Source organism: Micromys minutus (genome assembly GCF_963924665.1).
Source record: "Micromys minutus genome assembly, chromosome: 25".
NCBI classification, from domain to species: Eukaryota; Metazoa; Chordata; class Mammalia; order Rodentia; family Muridae; genus Micromys; species Micromys minutus.
This window is the reverse complement of record NC_137960.1, coordinates 40,360,178-40,377,840: the sequence shown is the minus strand read 5'-3', so window position 1 is coordinate 40,377,840 and position 17,663 is coordinate 40,360,178. Positions and strand designations below refer to the sequence as shown.

Below are 17,663 nucleotides of genomic sequence, written 5' to 3'. Positions count from 1 at the left end.
ACTTGTTCTGTTGCAATCAAGTGAGGGTAGTGAACATACTTTTGTGTAATGTTTTTTCTGGTTTTGCATTTGTAAACTTGTCTTAAAAATACGTCTGAGAGCTGGTTAGATGACTCAGTTGATAAAGTTTATCTCTCAAGCATGAAGACCTGAGTTCGAATCCCTGGAAAGCCCAGCTGTAGGTGCATGTCTCTGTAATCTCAGTATTGGAGAAGTTGAGACATGAGCTTTTCCAGAGCTTGCTAGCTGGCCAGCCTAGCCAAGTTGGTGAGCTATCAGTAAGAGACCTGTTCCCAGAAATGAAAGTGGAGACAGTTGAGGAAGACACCGTATATACCACATGTATGCCTACTTTTTAGTGGAATATATCTTAATTAAAAGAAATCATTCAAAATACTTTTCTAATAGAGGATAGTTTGTAAAAAAAAAATCAAAAATTTACAAGGCTATTTATTGTTTTCATGCATAAAAATCGTGCTGGCTCAATGGGGTTAAGTCACTCAGCAAGTGCTATTGAGTGCTTCATTATATTATAGACGGCATTCTGAGCACCAGGGCTATATAAAACTAACAAAAAGCTTTGCTATTAATAGAAAATGACAATAAACTTAAAAAACGATGTCAATTTAAGTAAGTATCTGTACAATAATGGTTAAAAGATAATTTTTTGGAAAAGATGAAAAATGAAGAAACCAAGCTGAGGCTATAAATTATTCAAAGGGAAAGGACAGGCGTGCTTACAAGTTAGGAATATTGAAGTGAATATGCAAATTGAGGCATAACCAACTTCTTCCAAGGGAACTCAGAGATGCTGGACAGCACAGACCTGGCCTCACAGTACACAGAACTTTTCTGCACTGGGGTCAGACCTGCAGTGTGGATTTACGGACCAGCTCCTGCTGTCTACCCTTAACTCTGAAGACAAAAACAATTTTTAGTTTATTTGTGAAAATCATAGTACTGGCTGGAAAGCAAAGCAGAGAAGAGCTGATTACAATTTCAATAGGGGGCCAGGGAGAACTTCGTCAGGAAGTGATACTTGAGAACAGAGTAGATCAAGTTCCTCCCTTGCTTCCCTGATTACTTTTGCCATTTTTCTTGAAGAGCAAATGGATTTGAAGACAGGGAAAGCTAAAAGTACCACCTCAGCCATTAGACACGGGAGTAGAGATGCTGCATTTAGGGGAGAGATGTGGGCAGGAGGTAGACACATGTATAGATTGTTTGCATACGTATTATTTAAATTCCATAAAGTAGATGAGATCACCAAGACAGAAAATCCTCAAGCTTCTTCAGTGTGCTAGGGATTGTGCCATTCCCAGGGACACAGGGAAATTACAATTAGCCTTTGTCCGAGAAGTCCGTGGTTGACAGGGAGGCAGATGTAAACAGTTGCTAGGATGAGTTATGCTAACACAGACACGCACCTCCTGGTTCAGCCACGCTGAGTCTGATGTCATTCTGCTCCATCTCGCTCATGTCCAACTCTGATAACTTTAATTGTGACTGATGCTCCATTTAATTCCTAGAATTGTGTGTTGGCTGGGGTGGGGGGGGGGCTTCATTTGATCCTGTTATTGGCTAGGAACATGTGACTAATGTAGCATTTAAAGCAAAGAGCTGCCCTACTTCAGCCAATAGCATTGGGGGTGGACACTGTCAGCTAAGTATCTACTCCTTTTTCCTTCCCACCTAAGGGGGAAGGACTTCAGTTGTTATTAGAATTAAATGGGAGTAAACATTCTTATATAATCATTGTGCACATTTTAAGTATTTGATAAACAGGTATTAAAAAGGAAAAAAATCCAGCAAAAGTATTACAAGACACAAAAACTGCTTACCAAGATAGATGTTGTCTTTCACATTTGGTTTTTTATTTTGTTTTCTAAATTTTATTTTTTAGCTTTTTTTAAAATGTATATGGGTGTTCTGCCTGCATATATGTCAGAGTACCAGCTGCATGCAGTGCCTGTGAGGGCCAGAGAAGGGTGTCAGAGCCCTTTGGAGCTGGACTTTCAGAGCTGCCATGCGGCCCTCTGGAAGAGCAGTCGGTGCTCTTAACTGCTGAGCCGTCTCTCCAGTCCCTGTGGTACATACTTTTGACCCCAGCACTTGAAAGTTTGTGGCAGGAGGATCACAAATTCAAAGCCAGACTGGACTAACATAATTAGGTCTTGTGTGTGTGTGTGTGTGTGTGTGTGTGTAGGCTTTGAACTTAAAATGTTTCTGCCTCAACTTCCTGAGTAGGCCTATGATTATAGATCTGTGTAAACATGGATGCTGTGTTCCTGTGTTTAGAACAAACAGACAAGAGGTTTCTCTGCCCGTTAACTCTGAATCCGGTTGAGTGGTCTGAGACAGGCCATTGTGTCTGTGTATTTTCTCAGTGCTACCTGTCATGTGCAGGCGATGAGTTTTCGTTTGGCCTGTCCGCTTCTTTGTCAGGGTGGAACTTGAAGCTTGTACCCTGTGAGGTATTTTTTTCTATGTACAGGACATCTATGTGAGTCGGGTTTTGTGTATGTGACACATACTTGAGATACTCCGATTACTACATGCCAAGGTTTATTGTGTCAGAAATTTCAGGCCATTCTTTTTGGTCCTTTTGCCTAGAGCATGTCATGGCATAGTACCTCATAACCCGAGCACGTAGCATCAGAGGCCTGTTAATACTCGTGCCTTTGGGGTGTAAGCTGAGGAGAAGGAAGAGGAGGGTCCAGAGGCCCAGTATCTCCTTCAAGGGCAGAACTCCAACAACCCTCCTTCATTCCACGTGTCTGTGTGTTCTAAAGATTCCACGACTTCCTGATTCCAACATGGAGTGGAGACTAAAGCTGTAGCATATAGGACTTTGGGAATTGTTCACAACCAGCACTTGTCAACTCCAGTCCTTAAAAGTGCACATAAGCACATAGCCCGTGCACACTAGAGTGGAAAATGCAAGCACTTTACTGGTTGAAATGTCTCCCCAGTAGTGTAAGTATTAATTTTACTTATCATTTTACATTTCATCATCTAAAATGGCCCTATTTTCTCTCTCTCCGCCCCCTCTGTCTGTCTACACACACACACACACACACACACACACACACACACACACACACACACATACACACACACACACACACACACGGACCGGAAAGGTATTATCATCACAGTACTTTGAAAGCTGTTTCCCTATTCATGCTGCTTACCTCAAAGCCAGGCCCAGTGGTGCATACCTGTCATCATTTAGGAACTAAGTCAGGACTGTAGTAAGACCTGTCTCAAAAGAGTTCTGTTGAGGGCTGAGCAATACACTCCTTCTCAGCCGCAGCCCCTCCTTGCTAATCAAGTAATATTCTCTTCCCCCTCTTCAGCTTTTGAGAGAACTGAAGCACCCTAACGTGATCGCACTGCAGAAGGTGTTTCTATCTCACAGCGACAGGAAGGTGTGGCTGCTGTTTGACTATGCAGAGCATGACCTTTGGGTGAGTTTGAACTCCTCTGTCCAGACGGGTATTTTATGTAGACAGGGGCACGTGTGCAAGCAGAGTGTACCGCTCACGCACTGAAAAGGAAGCCTGCTGCAGTTCACAGTTCGGAGCAGCTAGCAAATGTTGCTTTTAAAGATGAGTCCTAAGCGGAGGTTTATTGAAATGATGATATCTGTAATGCGTAGAAATAAGAATTTGCTCTCGTGCACTTGGCTAAGGACAGTGTGGAGAAGCCTGTGGTGATAACTGGTTCCTTTTGTGAAGGGCACACACATTTAATCAAGTACATACTTGTGAGTACTTGTTAAGTTCAGGTTGATCTCTTACCATATTTTGGTATTTAAAACTGGGTCAACCAAATAGAAGTATGTACCTAGTTTTTAGAATGCCTTATCAATACATAAAAGGGGGAAAAGCCAATTCCTAACTAAAGCATTTTAAACATTTTTGTCTCTGAGCCTACCAAAAAAACCCCAAATGTGACAGTTAAATTATGGATAAATTTCGTTTCGTATGTTATAGTTTGCCTTCCATATAAATGAAAAGATTTGAATAAGAATAACTTTGACAGTCTTATAAAGTCTTGAATGAACTTAGAAAGTTCATGAGTGAACCAATTACTGTGAGTTGTCTCTGATCTCCATGTGTGCCTGGTAGTCCATGCATGTGTGCACACAAATGAAAATATACACATGCACACATACACAGAAAACACATAAATAGAGTATAATAATTAAAAATTTTTTGTTCATGATGGTAATGCATACTTGTAATCTAAGTACTTGAGATTCGGATATAAGAGAATCAAGAATTGAAGGTCATCTTGAATATATATAATGAGTTTGAAATTACCCTGGGCTAACCCGAGCCCCTATCCCAAAACAAAGTGTTTTTTTTTTTCATTTTTAAAAAATTCTCCTTTACTTCTACAAAGCTTCCTGATAATATGTATAGCTAGCTCACTTTTAACAGGAGTATAGGGGCTGATGCTGGGCTCAGAGTGCTTCAGAGTGTTGGCTGTTCTTCATAGGACCGGGTGGGATTTGAGTGCAGGTATAGGCTGGGACTTAGACTTGGCGTGGCATTTCCTTCTTTTCATTACAATATTTTATAACTCACATTCCACATTGGTGGAAAATGAAGATGTGGTGTGGGTACTGCTTTCCTTTGTACTGTTCTTCATAGAATGCTAACCTCGAGGGGCAATGCATACATACCCTTGTTAGTGATGTTACCTAACATACTGACTTTTTATGTACCAGTTTGCCATTCTTTCTCCCTCCCCCACGCATAACATCACTAGCACTGTTCTTAGACAGGCATTTGAATATCTACCCTTTTCCCCATTTTGAGGGATTTAGTGAAAATTCCTAATGTTTTCAGTAACTCTGACTGTAGACCCAAAATACATTTTTTGGACAACCTTATTTTTCAGAAAATTTTGTGTCATTAACTTTAAAAGGTAATTGTAAAACAGAGTGTTTATTTCAGTTTTGATTCTGTTGGGGTTTTGGTGGAGATATGAGCAGACTATAGTATTACAGTATGTTTCATTTTCTAATTTTTAGCATATTATTAAGTTTCACCGTGCATCAAAAGCGAATAAAAAGCCCATGCAGTTACCAAGATCCATGGTTAAGTCGCTGCTGTACCAGATTCTTGATGGTATCCATTACCTCCACGCCAACTGGGTGCTGCACAGGGACCTGGTAAGCATTGGGTGTAATAAATCAACACTTCTCTCTCAGATTTAACAAAATCATTCATTTTGGTACAGTGATAAATAGAACATTATGTATAGATTGTGTACACATACACAATTATAATAGAACATTAGCTAAGAAAAATTGTAAATACAGGCAAAAGGAGGGATTAAAAAGTTACCTATAACCTACAAGCAAAAGACTGGGAGATACGCAGTGGTGGCTCCTGTCTATAATAATCTCAGCACATGAAAAACTGAGGTAGGAGGACTGTTCTTGTTCCAGGACAGCTAGGCAAACAGTGAAGATGTCTTCCCCCGTCTCTCCTCTTCCTCCCTCCCGTTTAACCTTTACAGAGTGCAGGAGTGCACGCTGTAACCCAGAGCTCAGACAGTAGGATGGTTTACAGCCAGCCTGAGCTACATAGCAAGGCCCTGGCTCAAACCATCCAAACCAAGCAAACTAGATTATCTTTGAACATTTAGTCTCTTTTACTTCATTAAGTCAGCACGTGGCTGTAAACAGTTTGATTTTTAACATTATTAGTGTATAATTTTAGTGCTCGGTCAATATGGAAAGCTGGTAGACTTCACTTCAACTGTTCCTTATGTAAAAGCACTAGTAATGAAAGTTGTGTTCTATGTTTTTGTCCTCTTAGGCTTAAATAATATTACCTCTGATGAAAAGAATGTTGTTATCAATATTACTTAATAGTAAATAAAGGCATTTAATAGCTAGAACATACTTAACTAGGGAAATTCACCACAATGCAAATGTTTGGTCTTATATTTTAATTTGGTATATGTATAATAAACATTCACTAATAATCAACTTATATGTAAAGAATTCACCTTGATTTCCAGGTTAGACTGTTATTTTTATTTATTACAAACACAAGGGCACAGGGCAGTGGTAATCGTCTTGCCTTTACAGTTGCAGGCATTACCTTTCCTTTCATAATACTTTGGGTTCTTAGTTTTTTTGTGAATTTTAGATCCAGAAATGGTAGGGGTTGGTGTAGGTGGATTCCGGCTTTGTTAACTGAGGAGAGTTATTCGTTGAGAAGAGTGAGTGCATGAATACGGTGTTGTCAGCATCCCTACCCCTGGTACCTGGACAGTTGGACTCCAGTCTGGCCCAATCACCTCTTGCTGTGGCGTCGGAGGTGAATTGTGGCCCAATAGTAGTGACTACAGGTCAGTCATTCATTTAGCATTTTAAAGAATTAGAAGGATCTTTAAGTCTCCCAGCGTTCCAGTTCTGTATTTATCACCAGTAAATTACTATGTTTTAGAACAGTGCAGAGGCACTTGAGATTGTTCTGGAATCACCACATGGATAGCACTTAAATCTTGTATTTTCAAGGTTCCAGTCACATTTGAGTCATTAGTGAGAATCTTTTATTCAGGGTTGGTTTGAGCATTTTCCTCTGGTTTTACAGAGTTACTGTTCTAAGTGGAGTAGTTTTCTGATGGTCTGTGGACACTAACCGTATGACTAAGACTCTGTTTTTCTTGTTTATTTGGTGTCTTCTTCAGTGCCCTCTCTCTTGGTTATGGCGCCAGCCTCCTCTTAGCATCCAGACTTACATCTAGAACATGGCATTGTCGTGTTTATATTCTCTCTTCCTTACCTGCTTTTTTCCCCGTGCTCCTTCCTTGTTCAGGCCTTTATTACATCTGTCTTTCATCATGGCGCTGGCTTCTACCTGTGTGCACTCCACTAACTTCTGACAGTCCTTGTCTTTCCAGTCCATATAGACCAAATGACTGTTTATTAGCTTAGGAAGTTTGGAGTAAGTTCAGGGTCTTACTGAATGTAGCTCTGATGACTTCAGACACTCCCCTGACCCCTGTAACCATCTGCTATTGGTTATTCCTATATTGTCCTGAGATTGCTTGCCTTAATGGCTTGCATTTCCTTGTCTTATTATTCTTGGCCCTGTCTCTACATACTCAGAAGTACTTGTCTTTCAAGGCTCAGCAGAAATATTTAAAGCCTGGAGCTGGAGATGGCTCCACAGTTAAGCATTAGCTGCTCTTGCCAAGGACCTGGGTTTGATTCCAAGCACCTACATGACAGCTCACAACTGTCTATAACTCCAGTTCCAGGGGATTGGATGCTGTTTTCTGGCCTCCACAGGCACCAAGCATGCACAGGGTGCACAGACATACACGCAGAAAAAAGTGTGAATACATATAATAAAACAAAATAATTTTTTAAAAAATTAAGCTTATTTTTATAATCCATCTCAATTTTGAGATAACCTTTGTTATTACTTCTTGTTATATTTTGTTTGTTCTTGTATGATATTTGTTTATGTCATATAAATAGCTTAGATCAGTGGTTCTAAACCCTTTAGAGGTTGAACACCCTTTCACAGGAGTCCTGTAAGACCATCAGAAAACATTTAATTCATAACAATAGCAAAATTACAGTTATGAAATAGCTACAAAAACAATTTTATGGTTGGGGTCACCACAACATGAGGAACTATATTAAAGAGTTGTAGCACAGAAAGGTTGAGGACCGCTGTCTCAGATCATCTCCACACTGTAACTCTTCGTTGTATACAGTAAATACTGTAGAAATAGCAGAATTTGAAACACTGGCCTCCATGAACTTTTATTATTTGTGTAAAACAAAGAAAAATGGGAATGATACAGATGGGCCTGTATCAGGGCCCTCCCAAGGTGGTGGTACCTTTGAGTAGCATGATTTGCCTGTGCAGCAATAGTTTTAACACAGGGATACAGATGGGGGGGGGGGGGTCTGTGGGTCCTGGTGCCAGAAATCTCACACAGCTCTGGCTATAGATAAGGTGGCCTCTGCCACCTCCACCACTGGGTCTGGCTGGCATGCACCAGCTCAGGTAAGCAGGGAGAAAACCCAGCTCAGCTGCTGCTTCGCTGCTGGGTCCTGGAGACCGGCTTCGCTGTTTCCCTCTTTCTGCTGCTTCCATCGCAGACACGGGGTGCCAGGCCAGGCTGAACTGAGCCAATGAGAGGCTTCGGTGTGGGATGCAAGAAGCTTCAGGAGAGAAAATTTCTTCCCAATCAGTGGTGTTATCAGCTCTTTAGAACAAAGGATCTCAGGTGGAGGAATGATTCTTACACGTCTTTTTACTTTCAACCCAAGCTTCCATGTATAAATACAGTTTTGAAATGATTCAGTCTGACAACCAGTACTTCTTATTGGCTTGGCCTGAGGGCTTAGGAAGAACTTGTCTTCATATTTGGGGTCGGTCCTGCTTCTGCCCGGAGCTTCTGCCTAGCTTACGTGACCTGTGTGGCCGGTGCCCAAAGGGACAGTGTGGTGCTTATGGCAAGGGTGCCTGATTCTCGGGAGTCCAGGAAGCTACCTGCTGTCTCACTCACCGTTCCCAGGACTTCTACAGTCTCAACTGAGAATCAGGGTTCTCAACACGGCCTATCTGCCTCACAGTAGGTCCTCAGTTTCAGACTCAGTGCTGCTTATTCAAGCCAAGAAAATCTACTGTGTGCGTGCGTGCGTGTGTGCATGTGTGCACATGTGTGTGGCGGGAAGGAGGTGATGTTTCAGGGAGGAGGTAGAATTTGAGTTGGACTTTGACACAGAATTTAAAAACTTAGTGAGGGAAGGAATGTTGGTTATAAAATTTCAAATAAATTCTAAGGTGAGAAGGCACTTGTATTATCTCAGAAAGAACATGGATTCTGCCTGGCTCAAACAGGAATAAATGGTGTAGTGTAAAGAAAAACAAAAATATTTGGGATGCATGGTTTTGGGGTTTGGAGTGCTGGTTTGTTTTAAGGACCTGAAACTTCGTGGTCAAAAGAATGAATTCTTCACTGCCTACAGAATGCTTTTTTGTCCATAGGGGGAGCACAGGTTCTGATCTACCACGGTCCACACCGTTACTGTTACTTTCCACCATTTGTAAGTAATTCTAGTGGAACTGGAGCATCTCCCCAATCCTTCCCACTGGCTCTGGTCCTGTTATCTGGACCGAACTGTTCTGCTTCCGCCCAAGTATTTGCAGAAATGGCGTGTTTAACCCATACATTTACATTGTCATCAGTGCAAAATGTAAAGAATATAACATAAGAGTGTATTATTAAAAGGAAATGGAGTTATTTGAAATCTACTGTAGTGGGCTGAAGACCAGAACTGTTGTATGAGACCCTGGAAGGCCTTTAACTGCTTTGTTTCCCATTGCTTTAGACCATCTGAGAGTCACAACTGTGTCTTTGTACTCATCGTCTTTAGCTGATTATTTTATAGGAGGAACCTGGAAAATCATGCAAGTGTAGTACTAGAAAAAATATAAACCTGCAGCTTGATACATAACGAGAGCGAATTGAGTGTAGCTAAAAGCTAAGATTCTAGAGTTCATATACAGAACACTGATCCTCAAAATGATTTTTAACTTTTTTTATGTCTGGAATGATATCTCAGTTACATGATTTAGACCCTAGAATGTAATACAAAAGCAGAGAATTCTAAAACCACTAAAAAGATTATTTGAATTGAGGAATTGGCTTTAAAAGGGAAGGAGAAAGAGCTAAATGTATTTCTCTTGGCTGAGAGACAGTGAAGGAAAGACATAAGACTATAAATATTTGAAGCCTGTAAACAGTTAGAGAGAAAGCTGTATTTTAATTTTACAGCAGGATGCAGCGCAGAGTAAGATGATGAAATGCAGGATGACTCGTGTTCATGGGATTGCTGCTCTGGCCTTGGAGGAACGCCAGCACGTAGTTGGGAGGCTTTTTACAATGGTGTGCTTCTTAGAGCAGAGTTCATACCTCACTGATTGGGTTTTGGTGCTCTCTTACTGTGTGTGCTCGTAAGGTACGTGAAAAGAATGTCTGCAGAGCATTATGACACTTGACAGTATTCTTCAGCAAAGACGGAGGCATGCTGGCTGAGTGTGGTACTGAGTAGGGTCACTGACCCTCAGTTTCAGAGCATTGCTGCTGAGTGAGCAGCATGTGTGATCTCCAGTAGACTGCCTTTCTGCTCTCCTGTCCCAGAACTCAACCCCCCTCAGCTCTAGGTTTTACCGAGTGAAGATGGGAGTGAATGCTCGAGCCTGTCCTGGCTCTCCTCCTTACAGACTGTAGTTCTGCCCTACAAGTTCAACTTTCATTCTGAGTAGTTACACACACACACACACACACACACACACACACACACACACACACACACACACAAGTGAGCTGAATTTGTATTTGTTTAATTCGAGTTCCAGGAGATCTACACCTTATCTGGTGCTTCGGGTTCCACACACACATGTAGTACACATATATACATGTAGACAAAACGTGCATACAGGTAAAAATAAATTAATCTTTTAAAATAAAGTTTCAGAGAGCAGTTTCTAAGTTGCCCCGTAGGCCTCCGTTCCCTTGCCTGTGCACAGAGGTCATGGAGTTTATGTTATACAGCTGGCTCCCTACCTTAGTGCCGAGCTTCGGAGTTCCTCCTCCCTGCCCTTCTGTAGGCATCTCGGACAGTCCTTATTAATTCACCAACACTCCAGACATGCCCTCCTCCCCAGCCTCCTTCAGCCTGACCCTTTCTAGCCTTTCTGCTTAAGCAGAGAGCAGGTGTAAGTATGTGAAGCATCCTTCCTGGTTTCTAAAGGTTTAAAAATTAGTTCATTTTTCCTGTAGATTACATTTGAATACTACAAATATTTTGCCAAGTCTTAATATTTAAAATATGGAAATTTAAAAAGTTAACTAACATCAAAATTAGTAAGTGCTTTGACCAGCTTAGTTTTAGTTCCTCCCTCTTAAGTGAGATATTTTTGAGAGGCTCTGGAGGCAAGAATGCTGTGCTAGTCAGATGACTTTTTATTTTCATTTGATTATTAAGCTAACATTGTACTTAAAGAGAGTTACTACAGAAGATAGTACTTATCTGAATAGGATGTAATTGTTCAGCAGTGTTAGTTTTAAATGTCATCTTGCCACATCGTAAGTGGGGCAGGGTTCTGAACTTAGAGTAGTGAAGAAAGCCAATGCAGCAGCAAGCAGTTGTCGTCCTGTCTCTGGGCTTGGCTTGCATGCGATGTTGTAAGCTACCTGAGTTCCTGCGTGGACTTCCCTAAGATGATGGGTCGACTGTGACCTGGACCAGAAAACCAGGCAAACCTTTCTCTCCCTGTTGCTTTAGTCAGGTTTGTCACAACTGAGACAAAACGAGAACACATTCTGATAAATAAAAAACAGAAATGGCAGAGGAAGTTTCCAGAATTCAAAATCCCATGAAGAATTATGTGTAATAGTGAGCACCTTAGGGCCGTGGTTGGGCTTGAAGTGGAGGGGAGCGTTAGACAACAGTGCAGGGTTGGGGGATCTAAGCATGGGAAGGAACAGCTTCCTGGACACAACCTTCCTTAGGGGTAAGACTGAGAAAATGTGTGTGTGTGTGTGTGTGTGTGCGCGCGCACACGCTCGAGTGCATGCGTGACATTGGGTTTGGGGTGGGGGGGCAGCATTACCTAGCCAGCCAGACATGAGTGGGGTGAGATACGTGTGTGCTGGTGAGTTTTTTGTTAACTTGGCACAAGGTAGAATCATCTGAGAAGTGGGAGCCTCGATAGAGAAAATGCCTCCAAAAGGTAGAGTTGTAGGCAAGCCTGTTGGACATTTTCTTATTTTCGATTGTTGTGGAAGGGAAGGACCCAGCCCACTGGTTCGGTGCCATACCTGAGCAAGTGATCTGTGTGCTATGAGAGCGCAAGCTGAGTAGGCTGAAGGGAACAAGCCAGTAAGTAACGTTCTTCCATGGCCTTTGATCTAGTTTCTACCTCTAGCTTCCTGCTCTGAGCTCTGCTCACACTGCCCTCAGTGAGGAAGAATGACACAAGAGTTACAAGATGAAATTAAACCCTTCCCACCCTAAGTTGTTTGTAGCCATAGTACTAGAAACTCTAAGGAAGATGGGAGGAGTTCATGCAGGTGGTATACGTGTGCACATTTACACACACACAGACACGTAAGAACAAAAATAAAAATAACTACAAAAAGCAGACAAAGCCAAAGGCCACAGACCTTAAGGCAAGAACCTTAAGGCTTCGAAGACTAAGACTGAACTAGGCACTCATTCTTGATGGCAGTTCTATAAAATGCCATTTCTGCTTTAATTACCAGCTTATACGTTGTAAAAAAAATAGTTACCCAGATGGTCACCACCACTGGCAGTGTTTTTTTTTTTTTTTTTCTTAAAGGTTTTATTTTTATTTATGATTTTTATTTATGTGAGTACACTGTATCTGTCTACAGACACACCAGAAGAGGGCATCGGATCCCGTTACAGATGATTGTGAGCTACCATGTGGTTGCTGGGATTTGAACTCAGGACCTCTGGAAGAGCAGTCAGTGCTCTTAATTGCTGAGCCATCTCTCCAGCCAATTGACAGTGTTTAGCTCTCTTACTGAGCATGCAGAGATCTCTCATGTAAGACTGACACTGTTTTCTCCAGGTCTCCTGTGATGGTCCTTTTGGGAGAACAAACTGTCGTTTGAGCCTTCTGAGTAGAAGACTTGCAGAGGCAAGGGACTAAGTTAGTATACCTAGAGACTTTCAGTGCTCTGGCCCTCCCAGGACTGGCCTGGGGAATGTCTTTGGGAGGTTTGCATTCTCTGGTAGGCCTGAGTGTTGAGTTAGATAAGAGAGCTCTGTTTGCCCATTGTTCTCTGATACTCTTCCTTTCTTTGTATAAGAATGAACAAAACACACACTTAAAAATTAAATTAAATAAAAAAGTAAAAGAGGAAGAAGCAATACCATAGGTGGGGCTTTGACTGTAAGGGCTTCGGCAAACCCTGGAACAGGGTCTTTTTTTTTTTTTTTTCCAAGTTAATTTTATTTGAATGAGTGTCACAGATGTAAATAAATAGAAACCTTTTTGTTGTTTCTGTGTGGTGTACTTGTTAATGCTGACTGAATGCAGTGTGCGGGTATACAGTGGTTATATTTTCTCCTCGGACTTTGGAGTGCATTAGGTAAACAGCCTTCCAGAGCCATGTGTTTCTTTTGCAGTGAGCTTTTTTAATAGTGTTGCTTTTTATTGGTTCTTGTTAAAAGAAAACTGTATCTTTGCTGTTCAGGCCTACAGCTACTTCTAAAAGGCAGACAAAGAAATGCATTGTTAAATGTTGGCAGGGCTAAGTTGGCAGGCATTGTTTAATGTGAGTAGCAAAATTGGATTAACATAATTGATATATTACAGATAATAGTAGCCTGGTTTTAAAGTAAAATGAAACTAGTCATATACTCATAATTACAGGTTGTTTCTAAATTATACATAGCTTACATCAGCTATAGACATGAAACTTAAATGGGAAGGCTTTCTTGCTTACAGATACATTATAAATACATTTTAAATAATTGCGAGGTGCTCTGGATAAACAAGTCTTTTACCCTATATTGTACCCAATATGTACTAGACAGTTTTCTGAGCACTTGGGAATGTAAAAATGAATAAAAGATAACTTCTTTCCTCATTAGGTCCATTGTTGGGAAAGTTATACACAGGCCAGGGTTGTAGTTCACAGAGAACGCTTACCTAGCTATGAGCAACAAGGATCTCACTCCTGCCGCTCACACTCCTTCTCCCTCTCCCTTCCCACCCCATGCACACACATTACTTAAGGATCTCAGCATACAGTACTGAGAACACAGAAGTAGAACCCAAGCAGCTGGGATGAGGGCTTTGGAACACACAAATAAGTTCCTATGGCGAAAGCAGTGGATCTGGGAGCATTTCAGGGAAAAGAAATGGCACCAATAAAAATGTAGACTAAGAAACTGCCAGCAGGTTGATATCACTGGAAAAGAAAAAAGGCAAAAAAGCAAAGAAGACCAGTTATGGTGTCTCCTACTTGTTCTGTATAAAATGTGGGTTTTCCTGGCTGGTCAAGTTTTTAGTAGAGTTATGGAGCTGGTTTAAGGAACCATGGGCGCAGCTCTATCAAGCTGCAGTTGTGTGTGGTGAGAAAGCAAGACACTCAGAGGTAAGCTGATGAGAACGAAGAGGAGGAAAGGCCGTAGCAAATAGTTTTTAAGAAGCTGAGGAGCATTTCAAGGCCTAAGGACAAGACCAAGGTCACACTTCTGCTTTTGTTGACCAAGAAATACCAGGAAAAGAATTTTGTTAGGGAGAAGGGAAAATTAATCTTGGATGAATGGAGTTTGTGGTACTTGTGGAGATGATCTGTTTTTAAGATACATGGGAAATTAGAGACCTAGCAGACTTGATTAGTGTACAATTGATTTTTGGAACCCTGGAATAGAATCCAAAAATTTAAAACATATTCAGAAATAATCTCGGTATATTTTAGGTGTTCACTCATTTCCTGATACTTCTATTAAAATTGGGATATCACCCATCAGACAACACTTTTTGCCTAACCCCATAACCAGGTGGATCGTGAGTGCTCATCACTGGGAACTTAGCTGTTCGTATTTTGTCCCTTAGACAACTAGTGTATGGCAGGGTTCCGTTCTAATGTCTGCAAACCTGAAATCACACTGGACCTCTGTCTTTCCATCCCTCTTCCTCACTCCTTTCTCTTTGGTTTTTATTTGTTTGTTTTGCTTTGCTTTTAGGTAGCCTCAGCTATCCTGGAATTCCTAGAGTTATATTTGCCTCTACTTCCCAAGAGTGCTCCACCATGTCCAGCAATCTCCATTTATTTTTTTGAGATTGGCTCTTCTTTCCAAGGCTAGCCTCGAATTTGCTAAGTAACCAAGGAAGACTTTGAACCCTGATGCTCTAGCTTCCATTTCCCAGATGCTGGGATTACTGGTTTAGTCACTGCGGTGCCGTGCTGTATTTTTAAATGCTCAACTAGCCAATTAGTGAGCTTGTTTTAGTATATAGATAATTATGGTAGGGTAATGTCTGCAAATGACTACTGTGTTTGCTCACAAAAAGAAAGCACAGCACTTCCTCTTGGGGAGTTACTTGTTCAGGGGAACAATGAAGAACAGTGTGCAGAAATGAATGTCCTGGGGTTTGTATCAGATGTGAGGGGATTGTATCACACCGCATTTAAATGAAAGCATAGCTGTAGACATTACTATCAGGCCAGCATTGTCCATTGTTAGACAAACTGACCCAACTCAACTCTGATGCCTTGTCCCTATCATTCAGGACTGGGTCACTGTGTTTCTGTCTTTTGGTCTTTGGTGCTGTTAAGAAACTGAGATTCCCAAATATGCTGAAGTAGGGAATGCGGAGCAAATGGAGTGCAGTGGCTGTGGACCGCTGTGGCTGCTCTATTTATGATATACGAAGTAGCTGAACTAAATTTAACTCTGTGAAATAATTGATCCTATAAAAGAAAAAGCTGATCAGGAATACATGTAAGGTATCCTGTGTAGGTTTAAGAATTACTAAATTCTGCAGAATATTAGTGGAATAACTGTATTATCATGTTACTCTTGCACATTTTCATGACTTGCCTTTATTATAGAATTTAACTAAAACCCTGTAGCTCTGTTTTTTGTCTGCTTGATTTTATTGCTGATAACTTGAGGCATCCAGCTTCTGCCATTTCTGCCGTTTCTATGGCAACTAAAGTGTGCAAGCCCAGCAGTCTCACTTTCTTTCACAGCTGGCATTTTGTGTTCACAGGAAGAGGAAGAGTTTTGGTGAAGCGTGGTCTGTGCTAATTGGGATGTAACTGGGTCAGAACAATTTTGGTTTGCTTTTTTTGTCTGTTTAGGTTTGTGGTGGTTGTGTTAGGTTTGGGTGTTGAACACCTCAATTTTTATTATTAATAATAATAACAAATAAAATATATTAATTATTAAAGTCAGTATTTTGAAAATTAAATACTTGTAGACACAATCCAGTATGAAATGTTGAGAATTGGATAGAGTTGTTGTCAGCCCTGTCTCATAGCCTTCTATACCCTGATTATTTTTATCTTAATAAGTGTGAGAAAATACTCTGAAGAGTTGAACATACTTTACTGGTATACGTATTTACTTGTTTTGAGGGGACAGCAGGTAATCTCACTTTAAGGATGAAAGATGACTGTGTAATTCTAGTTCCTGTGAATGCTGCTCAAACTCTGGGTTCCTTTCTTAGGTTGAACAAGAGTTGGTAGGCCACTCCTGCTCTAAGCCAGCTGCTGCCCCTGCCTTCTGCTCAGTACATGGAGCCCTTAGAAACTCTCATGGCTTTCAGTACGTCATCACAAAGACACTCTGGAGCCTCCTGCTCCCTGTGGGTTTATTTCATTGTGTCAGCTTTGTTTTTCAACATACCCTGATCACAAGAGCTCCTGATAGAGCTAAGTAGTACCAGCCTACTTCCTGTTCTTGCATTTTATTTATTTTATGAAGCTATTTGTTGTTTGCAGGTCACAGGCTTTGTTGTACTTATCATTTCTTAGAGTTTTAAAGTGCTTTAAATCTCAAACTTTAGGAACTACAAATATTATAGGAACTAGTGTGCAAATGGCTTGTGCAATAGGATGACCTGGCAGAGAGAATCATTTTTACTTACGGTCTTCAGTCCGCCTCGAGTGTGCCTTGTTACACTAACTTAATTTAGTACATCTGCCTTCTGTAGCTGAACAAAAACTATTCTTATTGGACCACCAGTGCCTGAGATCTCGTTTACATCTGACAGCCACGCAGAGGGCTCTGTGCTCTCTAAATGCACACCTTTCCTCTCGTCTTTCCCAGCTTCCCTCCCCTCTCTCAAACTCCTTGCCCACCTGCACCTCTTGTGGCAGCCCTCAACTACTCTGAGAATACAGACTCAAAAGTGTATCCAAACTTTGTTACTCGAAGAGCTTGTGCTAAAACGTGGAACCTTTTGAAACAGGAAACAAGCCCTTCCTTGGCTTCCTTTTTATAATTACCGTCCTTGTATTCTGCCTTATAACTAGCATGGTCCTTCAAATCACCAGGGGTGTGTTTGCCTTAGATACTCAAAGTTGCTCTTTCTCTGCCTAGATGGCTTTCTCCTGAGCTATCTAGGTGATCCGCTCCCTCCCACACTGCCTTCAGACCCCATTCCCAATGTTACCTCCTCAAAGGGGCTTTCTCTGCAGAGTACAGAATAATGCTTAAAATCCTTGAAGACAGTGCCTTTCAACCCTAACCCTGTTTCCACCATCATAATATGCACATGCAAAAAATATTTGCAAAACTCGTGTATTCTAGAAGCATAAAATGCCACGACCTGTTCCGAGCCTGCCGCTCATCAAGTGGACCATGCTTGTTTTGTTCTCTCCTATTCCAGGATCTTCCTCCCCCTAAGACTTAGCAGATGGCCTAGATTTTGAAACACTTATTCTCTTCAGTCTAAAAATAGGTTTATCTCACTGTGCGTAAGCTTAAATACTACATTTATCTCTGCTTGAGTTTAAGCTATGAAATGGTGTCCTGTTATAGATACCATTTAAGACTTTCTTTTCTCATGCACTGTAATACTTCCAAAATGAACCGTGCATTTATTTGTGTTTCAGTA

At 41.2% G+C, this 17,663-nt stretch overlaps 1 protein-coding gene across 2 annotated transcripts in view; it reads left to right on the top strand.

Moving 5' to 3' along the window:
- Positions 1 to 17,663, top strand: part of CDK19 (cyclin dependent kinase 19) — a 118,777-nt gene that overhangs the window by 74,379 nt on the left and 26,735 nt on the right. Inside the window, exons 3-4 of one of the 2 annotated variants that reach the window (XM_080937620.1) lie at positions 3,360 to 3,470; positions 5,045 to 5,185. In XM_080937620.1, coding sequence (XP_080793746.1) covers positions 3,360 to 3,470; positions 5,045 to 5,185 — 252 coding nt within the window. Of the gene's footprint in view, positions 1 to 3,359; positions 3,471 to 5,044; positions 5,186 to 17,663 lie in introns of those variants that run through there. The other variant, XM_080937619.1, reaches the window with a different exon arrangement.